This window comes from Callorhinchus milii, unplaced genomic scaffold (assembly GCF_018977255.1).
Source record: "Callorhinchus milii isolate IMCB2004 unplaced genomic scaffold, IMCB_Cmil_1.0 Scaffold20, whole genome shotgun sequence".
NCBI lineage: Eukaryota > Metazoa > Chordata > Chondrichthyes > Chimaeriformes > Callorhinchidae > Callorhinchus > Callorhinchus milii.
The window spans coordinates 5,446,498-5,465,509 of record NW_024704761.1 but is presented as its reverse complement, the minus strand read 5'-3'; the positions used below and the strand labels follow the sequence as shown (position 1 = coordinate 5,465,509).

Below are 19,012 nucleotides of genomic sequence, written 5' to 3'. Positions count from 1 at the left end.
TGATTGAAAAGAAACAACATCAGTTTGGATCTGATATCTGCAACAAGGATACAATTTCAATACTTTCTGTAACTTCTTTTTATAAACAATCATTGGATTTGGAACACCCCAGATAAGTAGACACTCTTAGGCAAAAAAAAAAGTCTTATCTGATTTCAGAGGTAATTGTTCTGAAGCTGCAGGTTTGGGGGAAGTATAATTCACAACAAGGTTTAAATGGAGATTATCAGTGCAGAGCTGTATATTCAAATGCTTTCTGTCATGGCGCTGGCAGTTAAAACAGGGAGAAGCTATACAGTAGTTGAATGCAATCAGACAAACTATTTTTGTGTTTTTTTAAAAAAGCACAGATGCAGACAGGTGTATAGCAATATGTGAATGTATATTCTTTCCCTCTTTCAAAAAAACAATACAACATAACGCGTATATTAACTGAAGACTTCTTAATGATTCCCATTCAGCTGTCAGCAGAGATGTGGATTTTTTTTCCCCCTCTCTTCCCCCCCCCCCACCCCACTCCGCGTTCTTGTTCTTATTCTTTTGTGGTGTCAAGCCTGTGGTGTTTAATTTGTGAACAAAGTGTAAGCACTTGTTTCACCAAGTGCAAATGTACCCAAGGTGTGTGACGTACCCATGTACGTCCGTGGTGACGGTTGTAAAAGTGAGGTTCTCAAATATGCAAGCAGCAATCCGTGTCAAAGACAATAGTGTTCGGAATAGTGCCCTGCAGAGAGCAAGAGTTACTACCCGTTGTACAAAAAATGACTGGATATAAAGGGCTAACGTAATACAGGAGGTACTTGTGTGTATGTGTGTGTGTGTGTTTATACAGTAATATTACATGCTGAAGGTCACTTTTGTTAATACCAGCAGATTAGCACTTATTAACATTGTGATCACTATTCGCTTTCAGTTCATACCCTCGGGCTTACAGGCAACTGAACTACATGAAAAGATTAGACCCTGAGAGCACTTGTGAGCAATAGTCTTGAAATAGCTGAACGTGGGCGGGCAGTCAAGCTCGCCAACGGCAGAACATATTTTGTTGAGGACTATTTGAATGGATGTTCACCTTCAAACCAAACGGATCTTCACATTTGACGACCAATTGATTTCTTGCAGTGTATAATATTAATAATGCAGTTGTCCGGAACCAATCTTCCTTCACTTGTGTTGCCTCCCCCTCTCTTAACTGAGAGGGGAGGCAACACTGTGTGGCAGGTCTGTTGGAGAGTTGCCATCACAAGAGAGAAAATGATGAATAAGGTCCTTTGGGCCATTTGATTCCAACTTCCAGAATACCAAACCCTGACGTCTTCCCACTGCAGCGTCTGGCTTTTTTTTAAACTAGTCCAGCGACCTGGCTTCCACAGACGTTCCTGGTGCTCTGGCACTCTGGATTCCGATGGGCAGATATTATATTATGTTATTGTGTTGCAGCCAATTTTGTTTCTGGCAGCTCTTTGGGCCAGATTCCAGTAAATTTTGGGAGTCATCAAATGGGAAAAGGGGAAGGTAGTTGTTGAATGTTATTGGGAAGTAAAATGAAAAGACTGCGAAGGGATGAGGATGCGGAGATCGCGTGAGGTGTTTGTTCCCCCTGGACACTTTGAGCAGCACTTGGAAGTATCAGAAGGAAATGGGCCATAGAGATTAAATGGGATTTGAAGGCCTATTGATGGAAACCGCAAGGTGGGGGAAAAAATCTGCGTTAGGCGAAAATGCTATTGGGAAGGTTAGTTTTCGGAAGGGATAGATGGTTTAAAAATGGAGCAAGTTGTTGGCAAGAAACATGGTACCCGGGCTTTGGGTAAAATACTGCTGTACGGATGGATAGTTTAGCACAGGGTTACTACAGCTATTTCAAGTAATGCCTATTTTGCTACTTGTTCAAAGCTGGGTACTGGTCAAAGTCAAAGCCTATGTAATTTTTGTTTTACCCTCCTTCCCTGAGACCAATCCATCTAGATCTTTGTAGCCAAATGTATTCACAAAGATTCTTCTACCCCCCCCCCCTCCCCACCACCCACCCTCCCCACTCCCGGGGCTGGATGCGTTTACAGCAAGGTTGGACGGTTCTGCACAAACAGCAAAGTGACATTCTTTCGCTAGCTGCGGAAATTGGTTGATGAGAAACAGTAGGAGAAAGTCATTCTCCCCGCTTCACTTCCTGGGAATTTTGCAATTGGTTGGTGGAGGACTGAGATGCTACTGTGAACAGGTTGCATTTGCAACCTACGCCGTGGTGTCTTGTAAGCAGTGCGATTTGGGTGAATAAAATTAAACTCTCTGTATCAGATTCTGGCCCAAAGGGTATAATGAATTATTCTGTTGTACTTTGTATAAAAAGTCCATTTAATAAGTATTTATTACCTAAATTATTGTACTTTTTGATCTGTAGATAAGTATGTACTCATAACCGCCATGAAAATTAACTGTATCAGTTTCCATTGGACACATCATTAATTTATTTCTGTATATACTGTATGTTTGTTGAAATACAGCTTACTTTATTTTGTATATGACCAATAAACACCTTTTAAAGTGACAACTTAGTTTTAGTTTTTTAGTGCAGTAACTATCGCACGATCTACAGCACTGGAGAAAGTGGATTGAGTTCACTGTATGACCCTTTTGTGGATATCCAGGACATCTTTGTCTGTCGGGGTTTAATATATACATTTCTCTGTTTCAGTGCTACCACTTCAGTCAGCAAAAATGTATTGCACTGGAATAAAACCATAGCCATCATTTCCTACTGCTCCGTAATACTGTGGAGTCCTGTAGGTTGGTGGTTAGAGCACTCGCCTCGCAAGCGAGAGTCCTGGGCAGGGCGAAACGTTGGGCAAGTTTCCTTACTCCACATGCTTCTGTTTACCGAGCAGTAAGTAGGAACCTAGTTGTTAGTTGATTGGTGGATTGCTTTTCTGGGGGTACTAATACCTTCAATAAATAAATAAAAACTTGATCACTTCAATCCACGACTGTCTGTGGGACACTGCTGAGCGCCATTGGCTGCCATGTTTCGCCCACAAAATATACAGTCAATTCACTTTACAGTATATTCTGTGAAGCGCTTTGAGACATCTCGAAGATGTGATAAGGCGTATCAAATGCAAGGATTAGTGATATTATTATTGTATGTGTACTCCCAAGGATTGTGTATGCGTTCATGGGGTTGTGTGTTCTAAGGTCTGAGTCACTGGACTTCAGTTTTGGTACCAAGTTCGATGAGGGTAAGTGAGTATTTTGAACCCTGTGTTGTACCATCTTAAAATGCTCATAGGCAACAAACATTTTTGTTCCAACCCAGTTCTGCTTCTATAAGAGGGGAGTGGGGTGGGAAATAGCAGATTACCAGCTCTTATTTCCAACGCAGAAAAAAAATGTTGAAAGCAAAGTCTGATAACGTTCCTTAAGTGGCAGCACCCATTATTAAACGGTTGCCTGAGGAATATTACCCAGATTGTTTTTGCAACTATTACAGTGACGTTCTAAAGTTAGTGCATCGTTCACCAATTTAATCCGATGTGTTGTTAGGTATGATACGTTTATAGTTGTATATGACCTATAGACAGTAATGAAGTGTATCTAATGGTTCAGTATTAACTCCACAGTGTCAACGCGATACTATTTATAGCTATGCTGGGTGGTTCCAGTTAATTACTTTCTTTAGTTACATACGTTTCAGTCGATCTTGATCACACAGGCTGTTAATTGTTTACCATCGGAGAGATTTGGATATTGGGGAGATATGGAGTCCTGAAGTGTATTGTTTATTGCCTTGCAAGTGAGAGGACCCAGGTCTGATTCCTGGGTGGGGTGAAATCTTAGGCAAATTTTCTTACTCCACAAGCCTCTGTTTGCCTAGCAATAAGTATGAACCTGGTTGTTACAGGATATACTGTAAAGTGGATTTTGTGGGCAAAACCCTGCAGCGAGTTTGTGCACAGCAATGTTCCACAGCCACGGAGTGAGTGACCATTTTTTTTTCTATTTGGGGGATTGTTGGCCAGGACACCAGGAGGAACTCCCTTCTCTTTTCGAATAGTGCCATGGGATCTTTAATGTACGCCTGAACAGGCAGACAGGACCTCGGTTTAATGTCTTACCCGAAGGACAGCACCTCAGCAGCGCAACACATCCCCACTGCGATGGAGTGTCAGCTAGACTTGGCCTTTGATTCCAAGTGTTGATGTGGGGCTTGAACCTTCTGACTCGGAGGCAAGAATGCTACGACTGTGGCATGCTAGCACACGATCAGGTGAAAGAAACTAATTATCCCGTAGAACACAATCACAACAGACCACATTGAAAGGAAAAAATCGAACGCCCTTTTTTTTTACAATTTTTTTTAAAAAAAACAAGCCACAGGTGTTTTTTATTCCATTGTCAGTCCCCTGAGCCCTCTGGACAGAAGCATAAACACACGAAATGTGAGCTGTTGACTAGTCTTACGGCTGAGAGCGGTGCGGTGGTGAGTATTACCGACCGGGGAAAAATAATTGCTCAATTGGGTAGTAAAGCTGAAATTTTTAAAAAGAAATAACGAAGTTGACTTCTGTTTTAGCATTAAAAAAAAATTCCTACAGCTATTGCTTTTTCCAGAAACAACACCGAATCACTTCACAACACATCCATTCCAAATGGTTTTCTCGGGAAAGTATAACCTCGAGAGTTTGGAAAACTTTGACCCCTTTATGAAAGCTCTTGGTAAGTTTGTACTACGCCTTACGTTACTTTGTGTTTTATGTGTACAACAGTCGAAAAGCTGCTTAACGAACGGTTTCCGTTAAGGTGGAAAAAAACTTAGAAACGTAGCTACTTTCAGCACACAAGGCTATCTGATTCCTTTGTGTTTCTGCCACTGGAAAATTATTATTAATTCCACTTGCGAGTACATTGCCCAAGGATTTTCTTTCCTCTATTTTTCCTCTTCTGTATCAAAAGATCCTGTTATATGTTTGAACGTTCACCTACCTCCCTTCCAATTTGTTTGCAGTAAGTCAATAATAATAATAATAAGTTGTGCCGCATCAGATGTATTTACTGGAAGTTGGAACGTGGAATTTTGCCTGCCTTGATCTTGAACTGTACACTGCCACTTACTTTGCAATAGTTTTTCCTACATCTACTTGCTACTAAATGCATGGATATACTGTAATGCTGATTTGATAGAACTGTAGGATTGTATGTAAAAGCACTCTAGGATGCTCCTCTGCACGAGAGGCGCTATATATATAAATACGAGTTGTTGTTGTCATTTAGTTGTATGAAAATACTGTCCGCCCTAAAATTCTTATTGGGCAAGATTCAGAAGACTTGAGGAAAATTGTTCCCAAGTCAAAAAAAAAAACCCAGGCTAGAGCTTGGGATTTGATTCCACACACTTCCAGACTGAAATGCAAAGAGTATCTTTCTCAATGAAAGGTCCTGTAGCTCAGTGGTTAGAGCACTTTACAAGCGAGAGACCCGAGTTCAATTCCCGGCAGAGGGAGAAACCTTGGGCAAGTTTCCTTACTCCACACACAGCCTAATAATAATCCCTCCAAAACCAAAAACAATAATAAATTGGTCATTTTCAATCTCAGACTGTTTGTGGGACATTGCTGTGCGCAATTGGCTGCCGCGTTTGCCCACAAATATATACAGTCAATTCACTTTACAGTGTGTTCTGTGAAGCGCTTTGGGACGTCCTCCCGACGTGAAAAGCGCTATATCAAATGCAAGGATTATTATTATTATTGGTAATATTTCAAAGAGATGGGCTAGAACAGGCTGGCGCCTCTCTCTCTCTCTCTAATGTTTATACACTGGCTTGTTTTTAAGTGCTTGACTTCCTCTCAGGACCTTTCCCCAGTGGAACAGCTGAAAACAGATTTGTTTGCGTGCACGTGAGTCAATTGAAATTAGAGAGCTATTAATTCATGAATCATTCCATGCTAAACCATATTCAAGCATTTAAGGCTAAACAGTCTCAGGACATTTTTCTTCCTGTCTAGGATAACACTGAATTATTTTCTCTGCGTCCCACTATGCTAGGAATTCAGGATGAAGTCATTAAGAAAAATAAAGAATTGAAAACCATAGTTGAAATTGTTCAGGAGGGGAACACGTTTAAAATTACCCACTATATTGGCTGCAAAACAATTCAGAACAATTTTACCATTGGACAAGAGACCACTTTTCATGGTCCCACAGGCCATGAATTCAAGGTAACCGTTCTGATCATTTTATTTCACTGCAGCAGAAGAACGTACAGAATGAAGAAAGACTAATCAATTGCTCATAGGTATTGCAATAAATAATAATCCTTCCATTTCATATAGAACCTTATCACATCACTGAGACGTCTCAAAGCTCTTCACAGAAAAAATAGAAGCTCCTTAAAAAGAATCTCACATCCTGTGTTTTGTTTCAGGCTGTGGTGAATCTGGAAGGTGTGAATAAGCTTTGCATCAATATGAAGGGATTGACTGCAGTGATAGAGCTGAATGGAGACAGATTGATTGAAGTAAGATGCTGTTATTTCTAGCATTACTGCTGCAGAAGTTGGAACTACCTTTCGGGAGTGCTCAAGTGCTTGTCAATGTTATAACTCTGGAGTTGCTAAGAAATTTGAATCCATTCAGGCAGTCCCATCTCCCTCCAGATCATGATCTGAGTTTGCAACAATGAAAAATTATTTAGTTAGAAGGTTAATTAAGCGCATACACCGATAATTAGTGCACTCAATTTTTTAAAATATAAAATAACATATTATTGCATGCATTCATGCGCTTGTCTGACATAGGATCTTTTGGGTAGCACAAACAAGAATAGCATAAGGTTAAATACCTCCCAACTAATGCAAACTGATACTTGTACTTTTTAAACTGTGAAGATGATTTGACTTTAAACACGAGGAAAACTTCTCATCAACCATCACTAGTGGCAACTAATGCTCATCTCATAAGAGGGTACTCATGGCTGTGCTTTGCTGAGTAAATGCCAACCCTTTCACATACACCGAGCAAAATGTTCCACACCTTGACTTCTGATCCTACGTAGAGACTGAGAGAAGTCAATACACACGTGGACAGTAATCTCCAGCCGCTCTGTCAGTATTGTAGCTTCAAACCAAAATCATAACAATCCAAGAGGGAAAACAAGGCAGATCTCAAGTGGAATCTAATCATGTGTAAAACTGCAGTGCTTACAATATAATTTTGAGATTTAAAACAGTATTCATTTTGTTTGGGATATGATTATGTTTTAACATGTTTGATTAAATATGATTTCAGACTGAGTAACTGAAAAATTTATTTAGAAAAATTACCTCAAAAGCACTGCGAGTGCAATTTTGGGTTTAAAGCAAGAAATGTTCATTATCTATAGCAAGCAGAGGTTTGCTCAATTTTGCAACAACCCAAGGCAGCACTGCTTTCTGGCCCATACTATTAGTCAGATGTTGTTAACGAGTTTCTAACAAACATTCTCTGATGTTTTATTCCCCAAAATACGTATACAATGCTGTTCTGAACTCTTAGTTTTCAGGCTAAGTTGTCTCGCTTAGAGTTTAAATTGATTTACATCAAAGAAGTGAATGCTAAACTGTATCAATATGCCTTACATCTTCAAAACAAAATTCCATTACTATTTAAAGCAAGATCAAGAAGAGCTTATTATAATTTAAAATTTCTCCAGTATTTATATCTCCAGTCTTAGACGATAAGACATAAAATGAATAGATTTCACGCCAAAGGACATTAAGCATTTAAGTGGATAAATAGAACTCTATTAGCTCCTGTCTCAGCAATACAGATACTTTGTGATTCATCTCTGGAACCCAACAGAATGCTTAATTAAACAGTACTGTGAATATTTTCATGAAGTGAATAACTTTTACAACGGTAATTATTTTCTTTTGTGTTTTTGTGGTTGTTTCAGACCCTGACTACTGGCGAAACAACCTGTACGAAAATTAGCAAAAGGATTTAAAGCAACGGGAAGTCTGATGTGTAAAGATAGAAAACTTGTCTGAACTGTAATTTATATTGTACTGCAATAAAGTTGGCTTTCTCCAAGTGATAAATGTGAACTGATTATTAACAACCCAATTTCTACATAAAGGCTGATTCTGTGATAACCGGAAGCTGTTTCATTGTGAAAATCTATTGTGTCTGAATAAGTAGTTGGAGAGTCCAGGGACAAGGAACACGAACATGGACCAGTTGGGCCGAATGGCCTGTTTCTGTGTTGTATATTCTAATGTAATGTATTTGAATCCTGACTAATGTCAAGAAGGACAAATATTCGGGTCTTTCAATGAGATGGATTAATCTGAATGATGACGGGACTAGCCTGCCACCTACTGTTGAGGCTTGATTAAACCTTAGTTTAATGTCTTATCTGAAGACTCCTGCGGCATTATTGCACCGACATGTCAGCCTGGACCATAAACTTAATGTCCCAAACGTGGGGCTTGAAATAACAACTTTCTGACCCAGAATTGAGAGCGCAACCCAACTGAGTGAGGCTGACGTCTACTATACTTAACCTTACTCAAGAAGAAAGATTACATTCCTTGATCACTATGGGTAATGTTATTTAGGTCATTTTCATGATTAAAGCCATAATATCACACAAACCATTCCCCCCCCCCCCCACTCCATCAAAACTATGTTGTATATCACCATGCTAATGTAACAGAACATTTTATTTATTTTACTGGCAAAATATCATCATTCATGGCATAAAATTCTTCTTTCTTATCATCTTTCTTATCTTATTTTCCTATCTATCCCATTCAGCCGAGACCTGAAAATGGGAAGGGAGGGAGGAAGGCAGTTCCAGAGCCTCGGGGCGTAGTGGCTGAAGGCACGGCCGCCGAGGGTGGAGCGAGCGGAGGACTCGGTGGACGGGGAGGAGGCCAGACCCGGAGGAACGAAGGCAATGGGTGCTGTTTGAGGAGAGAGGAGGTCAGAGAGGTGGTCGGGGGGGGGGGGGGCAGAGGAGCGCAGGGACTTGAATACGAGGGACGTCCTCCTGACGTGAAAGGCGCTTTATAAATGGAATCTTGTTGTTGTTGTTGTTGTGAGGATCTTGAAATCAATCCTCTCTGGGACAGGCAGCCGGTGCACACGCCTCTGTTTACCCAATAGTAATCACATCTTCGAGACTGACGTCTCAGAGCGCTTCACAGATGATACTGTAAAGTGAATTGACTGTGTATTTTGCGGGCGAAACGCGGCAGCCCATCGCGCGCAGCGGCGTCCCCACGAACAGCCGCGGATTGAAGTAACAAATTTATTATTATTATTATTAGTTTGAAGGAATTATTACCCCTGGAAAAGCGGTCCGCCAGTCGACTAACAACTGGGTTGAAGGACTATGATTAGTATTATTATTATTATTATGACTCCACCTCCAGTGTGGGTGAGTGGGTGGATGGGGGGGGGGGAGGGGGGGGGAGATGACTCCAGCTCCAGTGTTTGAGCTCAGCTCCAGCTCCGGGTTTTGAGTTTAGCTCCGGCTCCCGGTGTGCCAGGTCGACTCCAGCTCCGGGGTTTGGCGGTGACCGGCGTGCGCGTCGGAGGGGGAGGGGTCAGGTCGGGGGGGGGGAGGGGGAGGAGTTAGGTCGTGGGAGGGGGAGGAGTTAGGTCGTGGGGAGGGGGAGGAGTTAGGTCGGGGGGACGGTCACGTGCGACGGGTGACAGTTGAGCGCGAGGTGCGGTCGCCAACCGTCATCTCCTGTTTTGAACGTCGGAGCGCGAGGAACCGGCGGTCTGACCTAACGGTGGGGGAGGGGACGGGGGGACGGGGGGGAGAGGGAGAGAAGCCATCACAGCTCTGCCCGGGCCCAGGAGCTGAGGGGAAGGTGAGTTTGGTTCTGAGGTGGACCCTCTTGTGGCCGTGTTACAGGGAGCGGTGCTCAAGAGAACCGACAGACGGACAGACAGACAGACAGACGCTGCTCCTCTGCTCTCACCACCACCACCACCACAACAACAACAATAATAATAAAGTGTAGTGACTGTGTGTATCTTGCGGGCCAAACCGCGGCGGGCCGGTTGCCCACGGCAGCGCCCCCCCACCCCCACCCCCACCCCCCCCACCCCGCAAGCGGTCGCGGATCGATGATCGGAGTGACCCAAAACGATGGCCCCCAACAACACCGCGAAACCGGTGCCATTGACCGATTTCACAGCCGTGGATTGAGTGACCGACCGGTGTGTCATTGTTATTCGGATTATTGTTCTTTGTATTATTATTATTGCTCGCCTCGCAAAGCGAGAGGGACCCCGGGGTTCGAACCCCTCCCCCCGCCCCCACCCCCCCCGCACGGTCAAGGCGGAAAACTCAGGCAAGTTTCCTTAACTCCATCCCCACGCGCCCGCGCCCGCACACGCCTCTGTTTCCCGGTGGTTATCCGACTGGCTGACCCCTTGCCCGGCCGGGGGTCATAATCCCGGCCCAAAATGTAATGATAATAATAATTCGGGTCACTTCAATCCACGACTCGCTTGTGGGGCGTTGCTGCGCGCGACTAACCGGCTGCCGCGTTTCGCCCGCGAAAGGCATGCCAGTCACTTCGCTTCACGGTGTCCTCTGTGAAGCACTTTGAGACGTCCAGAAGACGTGATGAGGCGCTGTAGCGGATGCAAGGATTATTATTATTATTGTTATTTGATCAAGCGCCTTACCAAGTCGTTGGCCGAGGAAACTGGGAGAATCTCCCTTCTCTTTTCATAGAATATCACGAGATCGAACGCCCATCTGAACAGCCCGGACCTCAGTTTTAACGTTCATAGATAATTCACCAATGACATATTTTGCAATGATGCCTAAAATGATCATAGGAATAAGTTAAAATAAAGCGTGCAATTTTGCAGCATTTCTACCATCCTATGTAGGATGTTTTCATGAAAGTGTTTTTTTCTTACAGAATGGAGAGCTATGAAGAATTTTGCAAAGCTCGACTTGCTCAGATCAAAGCGAAGGTCAAATTGGGAAATGATTCTCCACTGGCAACCAAGCAGGGAGAGTCTTTGATCCAGTTTCATGGCATTGCCATACTGCCGCCACTGGCAAGTGATCATGGTCCTGTTCTGCTTAATTTGATTCAATTTGTTGAAACGGGAAGGAGGAAGGGGGAGGAGAGGAATAAATAGATAACCCAGACCTTAAACTGATGAAAATGTTATTGAGTGTGAAGAGTAGAGTGCGAAGCCAAAATAGACTAGGGATATTGTCGTCTGTCTGGTGAGATGCACGTACCACTCTTAAAATGTATGAGTTGGAGGACCTAGATTCACTGTACTGACAGCAGTACAATATCGATGAGCAACATGACTGATTTAACTGTCATTTAACTGCAATGGTTGCACTGTACATTTGCAGTTTGTAGCAGCTCTTTTGATGGATGTTTAGTATAGCAACCAACTTGCATAGATCCAAGTTAGTTACTGCTTCCGTCTTTTCACCATGACATTTACCAAACCCCTTTAAAGGTTAGTAATTGACTGAGCATCACAGTAAAATGTATTAACTAAATCGATTTTGGTGCTTTTTAGCTTACCCCAGTGCAAAGGAAGGAGATGCAGGAGTACCAGTTAAACACTTCAACGCCTGGTGAAACCTCAAAGAACAAACTGAATGAAACACAAATAAATAGGCGATTATTGGAGGTGCAGAATCTGCTTAATAGTGTGCAGGTGAGATCTAGCCTCTAAATAGAAGATGTATTTTTTATTATATATATCAGTGATGATAATGCAGCAAAAATTGGTGCAGCATTGGGTTCATCTGTCGCTTTCAGACTTGTATGCAGTGAGAATGTTTTCTGTCAATACTCAAATACTGTATCAGGATATCTTAATGACTGAGAGCTTTATCATTCTTCTCTGGTGTTACATTGTTTCTTGATAGATAAGGAAAGCACCATCAATACAGGAGTTTGTGAAAGATTGTTCACTTCTGATTTCACCCAGCAAGCCATTGAGTATGAGCAGTGGATTTATAGAAGACTGGAACTCTACAGCTGACCAAAGTACTTTGCACAGAACTTCACTCAGGTGCATCGAGTCTCTAATATGTGAGTCTATTAGCACTCAGGTATCTGATGCAATTAAACCAAACTCTGCAATGGACCCTGGCAATGTTCCTGGAATAGCCTCCGTTATAATTACTGAAGAATCTGTTCAAAAGAATAGTCTAGATTATAATGAAAGCTTCTGCACAAGTATTGAATGTGGGAAAACCAACGTAAATTGTCACATTAGTTGTGCTCCGATGCTAGATGACTCTAAAGATAAAATTGTTCATACTAATACAAATTTTACAGTACTTAAAGAAAATGGACCAAAAACAGAACAGACATCTATCAATTCTATCGATAAACAGGAGGATTCATGTCAAACGGTGAATGGTGACTGTACAGTTTTATCAACTGGGAATAAGAAGAACACTTATTCAGAACAAAGCCACTCCCATCATTATATTGATGAGGAAACTGCTCCAAATCAGGACTCCTCACCAGATCCTTATGCATTAAGTCTTCAAAACCTATTGAAAAAATCAAGGGAGTATCGAGATAGGCAGCGACAAGAGAAGCTATTGAAAACCTTGCAATGCAAAGTACAGTCTGACAAAGAAAATGAGACTAAAGATAGTAAAGATATGGAGGAAAGAAAACTTGTTTCAGGGAAACCCACAGTGCCTGATACAATATTGAAAGTTAATCAAGCCAGACCATCTGTTTTCCCACACTATTCCTGTGATTCCTCTGAACCACACCAAACTATTGCAGACGGTATTATGAACGAACATGAAAAGAATGCAAGTCGAAGCAATTGTCAAGCTTTACCACAAGAAAACACAAGTACCGAAATGCATGAGCTCAGTCTAAAGAATGTGGTCCTCTTCTCAAAGTCATCTAAACCAATCAATAAATCTCACTGCCTCAGGAAAAGCCAATTACAATCAAACTCCGTGGGCCAAAGGTCTCAATGTCAACAAGAAGGTAAAAGTGTGAACAGACCTACAAAAAGTCAGAGTAGAAGTTTCCGAGTGCCCAATTTACAACTGAGCAAAAGCCCAGTGCTTTCAAAAAAACAGGGCCGCCTGTCACAAAGGAATCTAGTGAATGCTCCAATTGTAATGGACGGTGAGACGGTGGAACAACGAAAGAAAGAAAGTAGGTCTGATGCATTTAGAAGTCAAATGAAAGTCAGTCAAGCTCAAAGAAAACATACAGCTGAATTAGAGTTTAGCAAACCCAAGTTGAAAGCCTTTACAGGCCTTGAGACTACATTAACTCCTTACTGTGAAGCGGTAACAAATGAGCTGTTGCTGGACAGCAAAGCTACTCTACTGAACACAGGAAATGACAAGTGCATAGAATCTGATAAAAAATCTATTGCGTTGTGTTCAGGCAAAACACACAGTGGTTTCGGGTCTCTGTCATATGGAAACTTTGTCCCGCAGACCATATATAGTTGTGGCACTACTGCATCTCGTATGAACATCTTGCAGTCCTTTGTGACAAAAAAGATCCAATGCTCCAGGCAATTATTTCCACCAAACATTCACTTAGCAGCAAAACCTTTGAAGACCAGTCCAAAACTCACCAGTTATACAATGGAAGATACGATCAGACAAAAGCAATATATTAACAAATCATATGATGTGGAGTTCCCTTCTTCACTTTTGTTGCAGGATTTTAAGTCCAAGCAGGAGCTTGATTCAAAGAATCCAACTACTCCCGAATTTGGACTGAACATACGGGACTCTAGAGTCAAAAGAAGATTAATCTTGAATTCTGCCAGTGATGAGCAAGAACAGCCGCCAGCTAGTATGCCTTGTTCTTCCAAAGTATCTTTTCATTTACATCACTTGAGTCGAGCTTGTGAGGAAAGTGAAGTTCAGTCAGTTGGTGAGTAAGGTTATAATAAAATAATCCTTGCATTTGATATAACGCCTTATTACATCTTCAAAGTATGTCAGAGCACTTCACACAATATAGAGTAAAGTCTTAAGGTTGGTAATTAACCTTGCAGTATTTAAAAGAAACCATCTTCCATATTTCCTTTTCACCTTTACGTAGAATGTACTACTTTTTGTCTTGTTTAGTCACCATTCCATACCTGCTTTTGATGGAACTGTTCAACATATCAATTGGGACTGTTTTGATACTGTAAAATACTACCAGTCATTTTGGGTTAAATTTACTTGATTTTTTCATGCCATTTATCATTAATGGATCTGCATGAATCTACATTATATTGTTTTGCTGCCTTAACTGCAGGTGAAGTGGAAAAACATCTATTAGCTCTTGCACAAAAGAGATGCCAGTTACAGGAAGAACACGCACAACAACTTGCAGATCTGTTGGCTGAGCAAAGAAAACGGAAGGAAAGTCTTCTCAAGGTTGGACGATTTTGTTGTTGTTACTTCTTTAGAGGTTTCTCCTCCAGCCCCCTTACGTCTCGTGCAGCGTTCCTTAGAGCTCTGTCCTTGGTCCCCTCCTCTTCAGTATCTGTATGCTCCCTCTTGGTGACATCATCTGCAGACATGGGGTCAACTTACACATGTATGCGGATGACACCCACTGCTGACCTGACAGAAGGTCTGGCAGACATCAAGTCCTGGATGAGAGCTGACTTTCTTCAGTTGAACGTTAACAAGACTGGGGCCTGATTGGCTCCCATCAGCGCCTCCTCACCTCAGGTGCTGATAGTATCACCATCGATGGTTGCACACTCCACCTTACTAAGCCTGTCCAGAACCTTGGCGTCTTGTTTGACCCTCAACTATCCTTTCTACCCCACATTCGTGCCATGACCCGCTCTGCCTTCCCCCAACTCTGTAACATTGCCCGGCTCCGCTACTGTCTCACCGCAGGCCGCCGAAACCCTCATATACGCATTCATAACATCCAGGCTCGACTTTGTCGGCCTCCCCAACTCCTCCCTCCATAAGCTGCAGATCATCCAGAACTCTGCAGCCGGTGTCCTCTTGCACCTGGCTCCGTGACCCAATTACCCCCATCCTCTCCTGACTCCACTGGCTTCCCTTTTGAGACCCTTCTTTGTGAACTGTTTAGAATGAGAAACAATGTGGCTCAGGAATGATAAACAGTTTCAACATCCGTTTCAATCAGTTGATACCTTTATTTTCTTTAGCTGGGGTTGGGTGTTCTGGAGAGATGGCCAGACAGATTTCTAGCACTGATTAAAGGATACCTGACGCGAAGAGTCTTACGTACCAAGAGGCTCATGCAACTGTCACAAACAATCAAGGTAGGTTTTTGTTTCTTTGCATTGGCTTTGCTTTTGTTGCTGAGGTGAAATGTATGTTAGATAACTTTAAAGATGAAACCATTGAAACCAATCAAAATGTTGCTGGAAATAAAATAAATGGAGCAGCGTGACGAGGTCTGCATGTATGACTGTCACACTCAGTCTATTTCATTTTATTATCAGTTTTTCTATTTAGATTTTAATGCTCCACAAAACAAAAGTAACATAACCATAATTTAGTAATCCAGCGAATGTTTTTGATATTCAAATTCACCTTTTCCAAATTGGGTTGACCATACTGTAAAACTCACATAAGTCATATCATTCGTGTAAAGAAATCTAAGTGGTTTTGATAGGAAAATGAATGAGGCTCAGGTGAATGTACAACTTTAACATTTATACAATTTATAAAGATAAGATTTTACTGTATAGTGACAAGATTTTTCAGAATGATTCAGGATGAGATTGTAGTTCTGTTTATTTGCTACAGGATACACAGCAACTTTTGCTGGCTCTTCAAACAGGAACGCCTATGAGGAATGGTTTGATATCAGCTCGTGATGCCTTGTTGAAGGAGAGAGTTCGATGCCAGGTAGAACAAAACAATGCAATTATATTTGTATAGAACAGGATTTTTTAATTAACTGGGCAATGGGGATTTTTCTCAATTTGCTAATCAAGGCTGGATACTTGTGGATGGTTACTTTGGTGATGTACTGAATAGCTGCTGGCTCCCGTGGGCTTCTAATACCTCAGCAAAAGTCATTTCTTTAGGAGAAAAGAAGCAAAGAGATAAAATTGAAGTCTAAAAGGAGCTGAAATATCTATTAAATGAATCATATTCGCTTGTTCTCAGTGATTGTTTCAACTATGCCTAGATCATTCAAACCATAAGTGCAAATGGCATTAGTTTTCCTTCTTTCCAGCTTCGAGCTGCACTATACGAAGTCCATGATATTTTCTTCCTCATATCTTCTGCTGAAAGAATGCAAATAATCCGACATGATCAAGATCTGCAGCAGAATAGGCTGAATCAGGTAGTCGTTTTAAGCATAGTAAATTCTTGTGACATTGATTCCTTTGGTTATTTAAACATTATGGATATCAAGTAGGGCTTTTCTTCCCTCTTTATTTTGAATGTATTATGGTTTTGTCCTTCACTTTTATTTTTTTTGTGTATTAACTGAGGCCTGTATGGGAGAGTTGCTCTAAGACAACCCCATTTTAATATAACAGTCAATTACGATATATTATGTATTAGGGTGTTTACAGTCTTTATTAGTATTAGGCTCCTAGAGCCAATTAATGTCCCTATATGGATGTAATGTGAAGTGGCAGGTACATCATGAAATAAGTCAACAAGTTTTGGAAATAGTGAAACATGTTTTCATGTGAATACTGTCTCATTGTTATGATCTCATTGGGTACAAGAACCTTAAGGGGAAAGTAATGGTAACCATACAGTTAGCAACAGAATATTTTCCTGACAACCTTACAAGCCTCTATATGAAGTAACATCAGATGTACTTCAGCAACTAATGCATACTTTTTCATTTGATGTGAAAACATTGATTTTGTTTCACTGTGAAATGTTTAATGTTTTTCTATGTTGTAGCAGGAACATGGGAGCGTTAAGAAGAAAATATCAGCAGCTACTCAGAAAGTACTAGAGAGGAAGAGAATGCGCATGTATGCCTTTCATTTCTATTTATTTATTTAACCCGTGTATGTTTCTTGTCTGTATGACTCAATCTTACATAAGATAGTGACTTTATCAATAAATCAAAGGTAAGTTTGTCTCCAGTTGGCTCAAACAGCGCTGGACCTCACTTCATGACTAAAGCACCTCATTGTCAAATTGTTGTGAATATATAGTACATAATGGAATAGTCCAGAAGAATCAGTTCACTAAATAACATCATTATCTTAGTATTGGATTTTGCAGGTAACTCTCCGCTTATTGTCGTCGTAGTTGTGGGTTCAGTCCTCAATTCAACCGCCCGCTTGGTGTGATCCACATGTTTTTAGTTGGAGGGATAAAAACATTTTAGCTAAGAGGTAAAAATGAAATGATATCAATAACAAACATCACAAAATATCTATCTACATATTCCTTGTCCAAAAAATGATCTGTGTGGCATGTTTTTGTTTTTTAACATGTTCAGTAAATAATATTTACTCTTATTTAAAGTAGATCTAAATTTTAATTATGCTGCTTTTAATCTACAGGTTCTCTGTTGGCACTATAGGTGAACAGAAAATACCAAAAAAAACACAGCCTGCAAGAAAACCAAGATTACGATGTCAGAGGAAACAGATCACAGCGTTTGAGTAATTCTAGATCATGATCTTGCAACGGCTTTGCATCAAGGTAAATCTCAGGTTAGTTGCATTGTTGTATGTCAGCTGTGTTTGACCAAAACATTTCACCTCCGAGTTAGACAATTCATTTCAGCATTAATTTGCAACTTCCTGTGAAGCTGCAATGATGTCAAACTCACCAGCTTCTAATTAGGGTGTGTGTTTCTTCAAACACTCTAGTTCATTATTTCACACTGTACCTTGAAGCATCCTCTAATGCTTTTTGATCTGTTAAAATTGTTCCCCCTTTTAGCTGCAACATCTCCATCTTGACTACACAATTTAATATATATTTATATATATTTATCTGTTTAGGCTTAACCCATTGTCGGACCTTTGCCGATGCTTGACCTTTGAAGATTCGTGAGGCTTGTTTTGAGGAAAAGCAAAATGTTGTTCCCTCCAGAAAGACTTCCTGCCAAGATCAGAATCTTCATTTCTTGGAATAACAGCAGTGACCTAAAGTCCCACCACTAAATGGTTCAGTGCTTATTATATCAACAAGCTGAAACACTGGTTTTATCTTAAAAGGGATAAAACTGTTCAATAATAAATTGTTCACTCGATCCACGACTGTTTGTGGGACACTGCTGTGCTGCCGCATTTCGCCCACAAACCATGTTTCGGCGGTTCACTTTACAGTATATTCTGTGAAGCGCTTTGAGATGTCTTGACGTGATAAGGCGCTACATCAAATGCAAGGATTATTTAACTAATTTGGGGTTATTTTTCTTGTCATAATTCCTAGAACTTAGCTGCTGCTTGCTCACCCATTTCCTGATATATCTCTATTTTTTATTTGAGAAAAATGTGTTGGCTGTCAATCGTTTTTAATTTCACTTAGAAAACAGACACCATGGTGTTAATGGTGCAGACAGAACGCCGCTAATTTTTGACTGGATAGTTGTATAAAAGCGCATTCAATATAATTTGTAAAAGTTGTGACTTTTCATACTTTTTTAAAAATGTCACTTCCTGCAGTAATTGCACTAGCTTCCTGATCGTGTGATGGGTTTTAAAATGATTCCAAAGCCTAAACTTTATTAGGATATTAGAAGCGTTATAGATAAAACAAATTCAAAAAGGCATCTTTGTACACCACTTAATGTTAGTAGTAGTGTACAAGCAAGCAAAACATTCATATTTATATAACTTGTTCTTTTTCCATGAAATCAATCTCTCAATGAAGTGGAAAAATTGAACATCAGATTTTGTTTTGTATGCTGTCTTTTTATGAGACCTATATTGTTCAGCATTTGTCTTTGTAAAATTGGAAATGTATCTGTAACTACAAATATTCTGTTTTAAAATCTTTCAATAAAATTGAAAAACACCTTTAACAGAATACAAAGATGAGTCCTTCAAGGAGT

General features: G+C 40.8%; 1 protein-coding gene and 2 long non-coding RNA genes across 10 annotated transcripts; all 3 read left to right on the top strand.

The window, feature by feature from the left end:
* Nucleotides 1-4,446: 4,446 nt before the first annotated feature.
* Nucleotides 4,447-6,101, top strand: LOC103175526. Its single transcript, XR_006085624.1, has 3 exons — nucleotides 4,447-4,477; nucleotides 4,609-4,713; nucleotides 6,043-6,101. It is a non-coding gene; the product is annotated as an uncharacterized LOC103175526 (long non-coding RNA).
* A 97-nt stretch (nucleotides 6,102-6,198) lies between these two features.
* Nucleotides 6,199-7,991, top strand: LOC103175527. The gene is made up of 3 exons (XR_487501.2): nucleotides 6,199-6,215; nucleotides 6,422-6,514; nucleotides 7,930-7,991. It is a non-coding gene; the product is annotated as an uncharacterized LOC103175527 (long non-coding RNA).
* Nucleotides 7,992-9,737: 1,746 nt separating this feature from the next.
* On the top strand, nucleotides 9,738-18,302 carry LOC103175528 (centriolar coiled-coil protein of 110 kDa-like). 8 transcript variants are annotated; one of them, XM_007888613.2, is made up of 11 exons: nucleotides 9,738-9,859; nucleotides 10,928-11,069; nucleotides 11,556-11,696; nucleotides 11,911-13,915; nucleotides 14,288-14,409; nucleotides 15,165-15,281; nucleotides 15,772-15,873; nucleotides 16,208-16,318; nucleotides 16,897-16,970; nucleotides 17,511-17,663; nucleotides 17,958-18,215. In XM_007888613.2, the coding sequence occupies exons 2-10, from the start codon at nucleotides 10,929-10,931 to the stop codon at nucleotides 17,614-17,616; spliced, it is 2,919 nt and encodes a 972-aa protein (XP_007886804.2). In that variant the 5' UTR covers nucleotides 9,738-9,859; nucleotide 10,928; the 3' UTR covers nucleotides 17,617-17,663; nucleotides 17,958-18,215. The 8 variants fall into 8 exon arrangements, with proteins under 8 accessions (XP_007886804.2, XP_007886809.2, XP_007886805.2 ...); XM_007888614.2 differs by lacking the exon at nucleotides 9,738-9,859 and having other exon boundaries at nucleotides 10,833-11,069; nucleotides 17,511-17,652; nucleotides 17,958-18,302; XM_042342344.1 differs by lacking the exon at nucleotides 9,738-9,859 and having other exon boundaries at nucleotides 10,833-11,069.
* The last annotated feature ends 710 nt before the right edge of the window (nucleotides 18,303-19,012 follow it).

Coding starts and splice junctions, on each gene's coding strand:
- LOC103175528 (XM_007888614.2), top strand. CDS start 10,905: ATGAAAGTGTTTTTTTCTTACAGAATGGAGAGCTATGAAGAATTTTGC. Junction 11,070..11,555: donor TTGCCATACTGCCGCCACTG/GCAAGTGATCAT, acceptor GGTGCTTTTTAG/CTTACCCCAGTGCAAAGGAA. Junction 13,916..14,287: donor AAGTGAAGTTCAGTCAGTTG/GTGAGTAAGGTT, acceptor CCTTAACTGCAG/GTGAAGTGGAAAAACATCTA.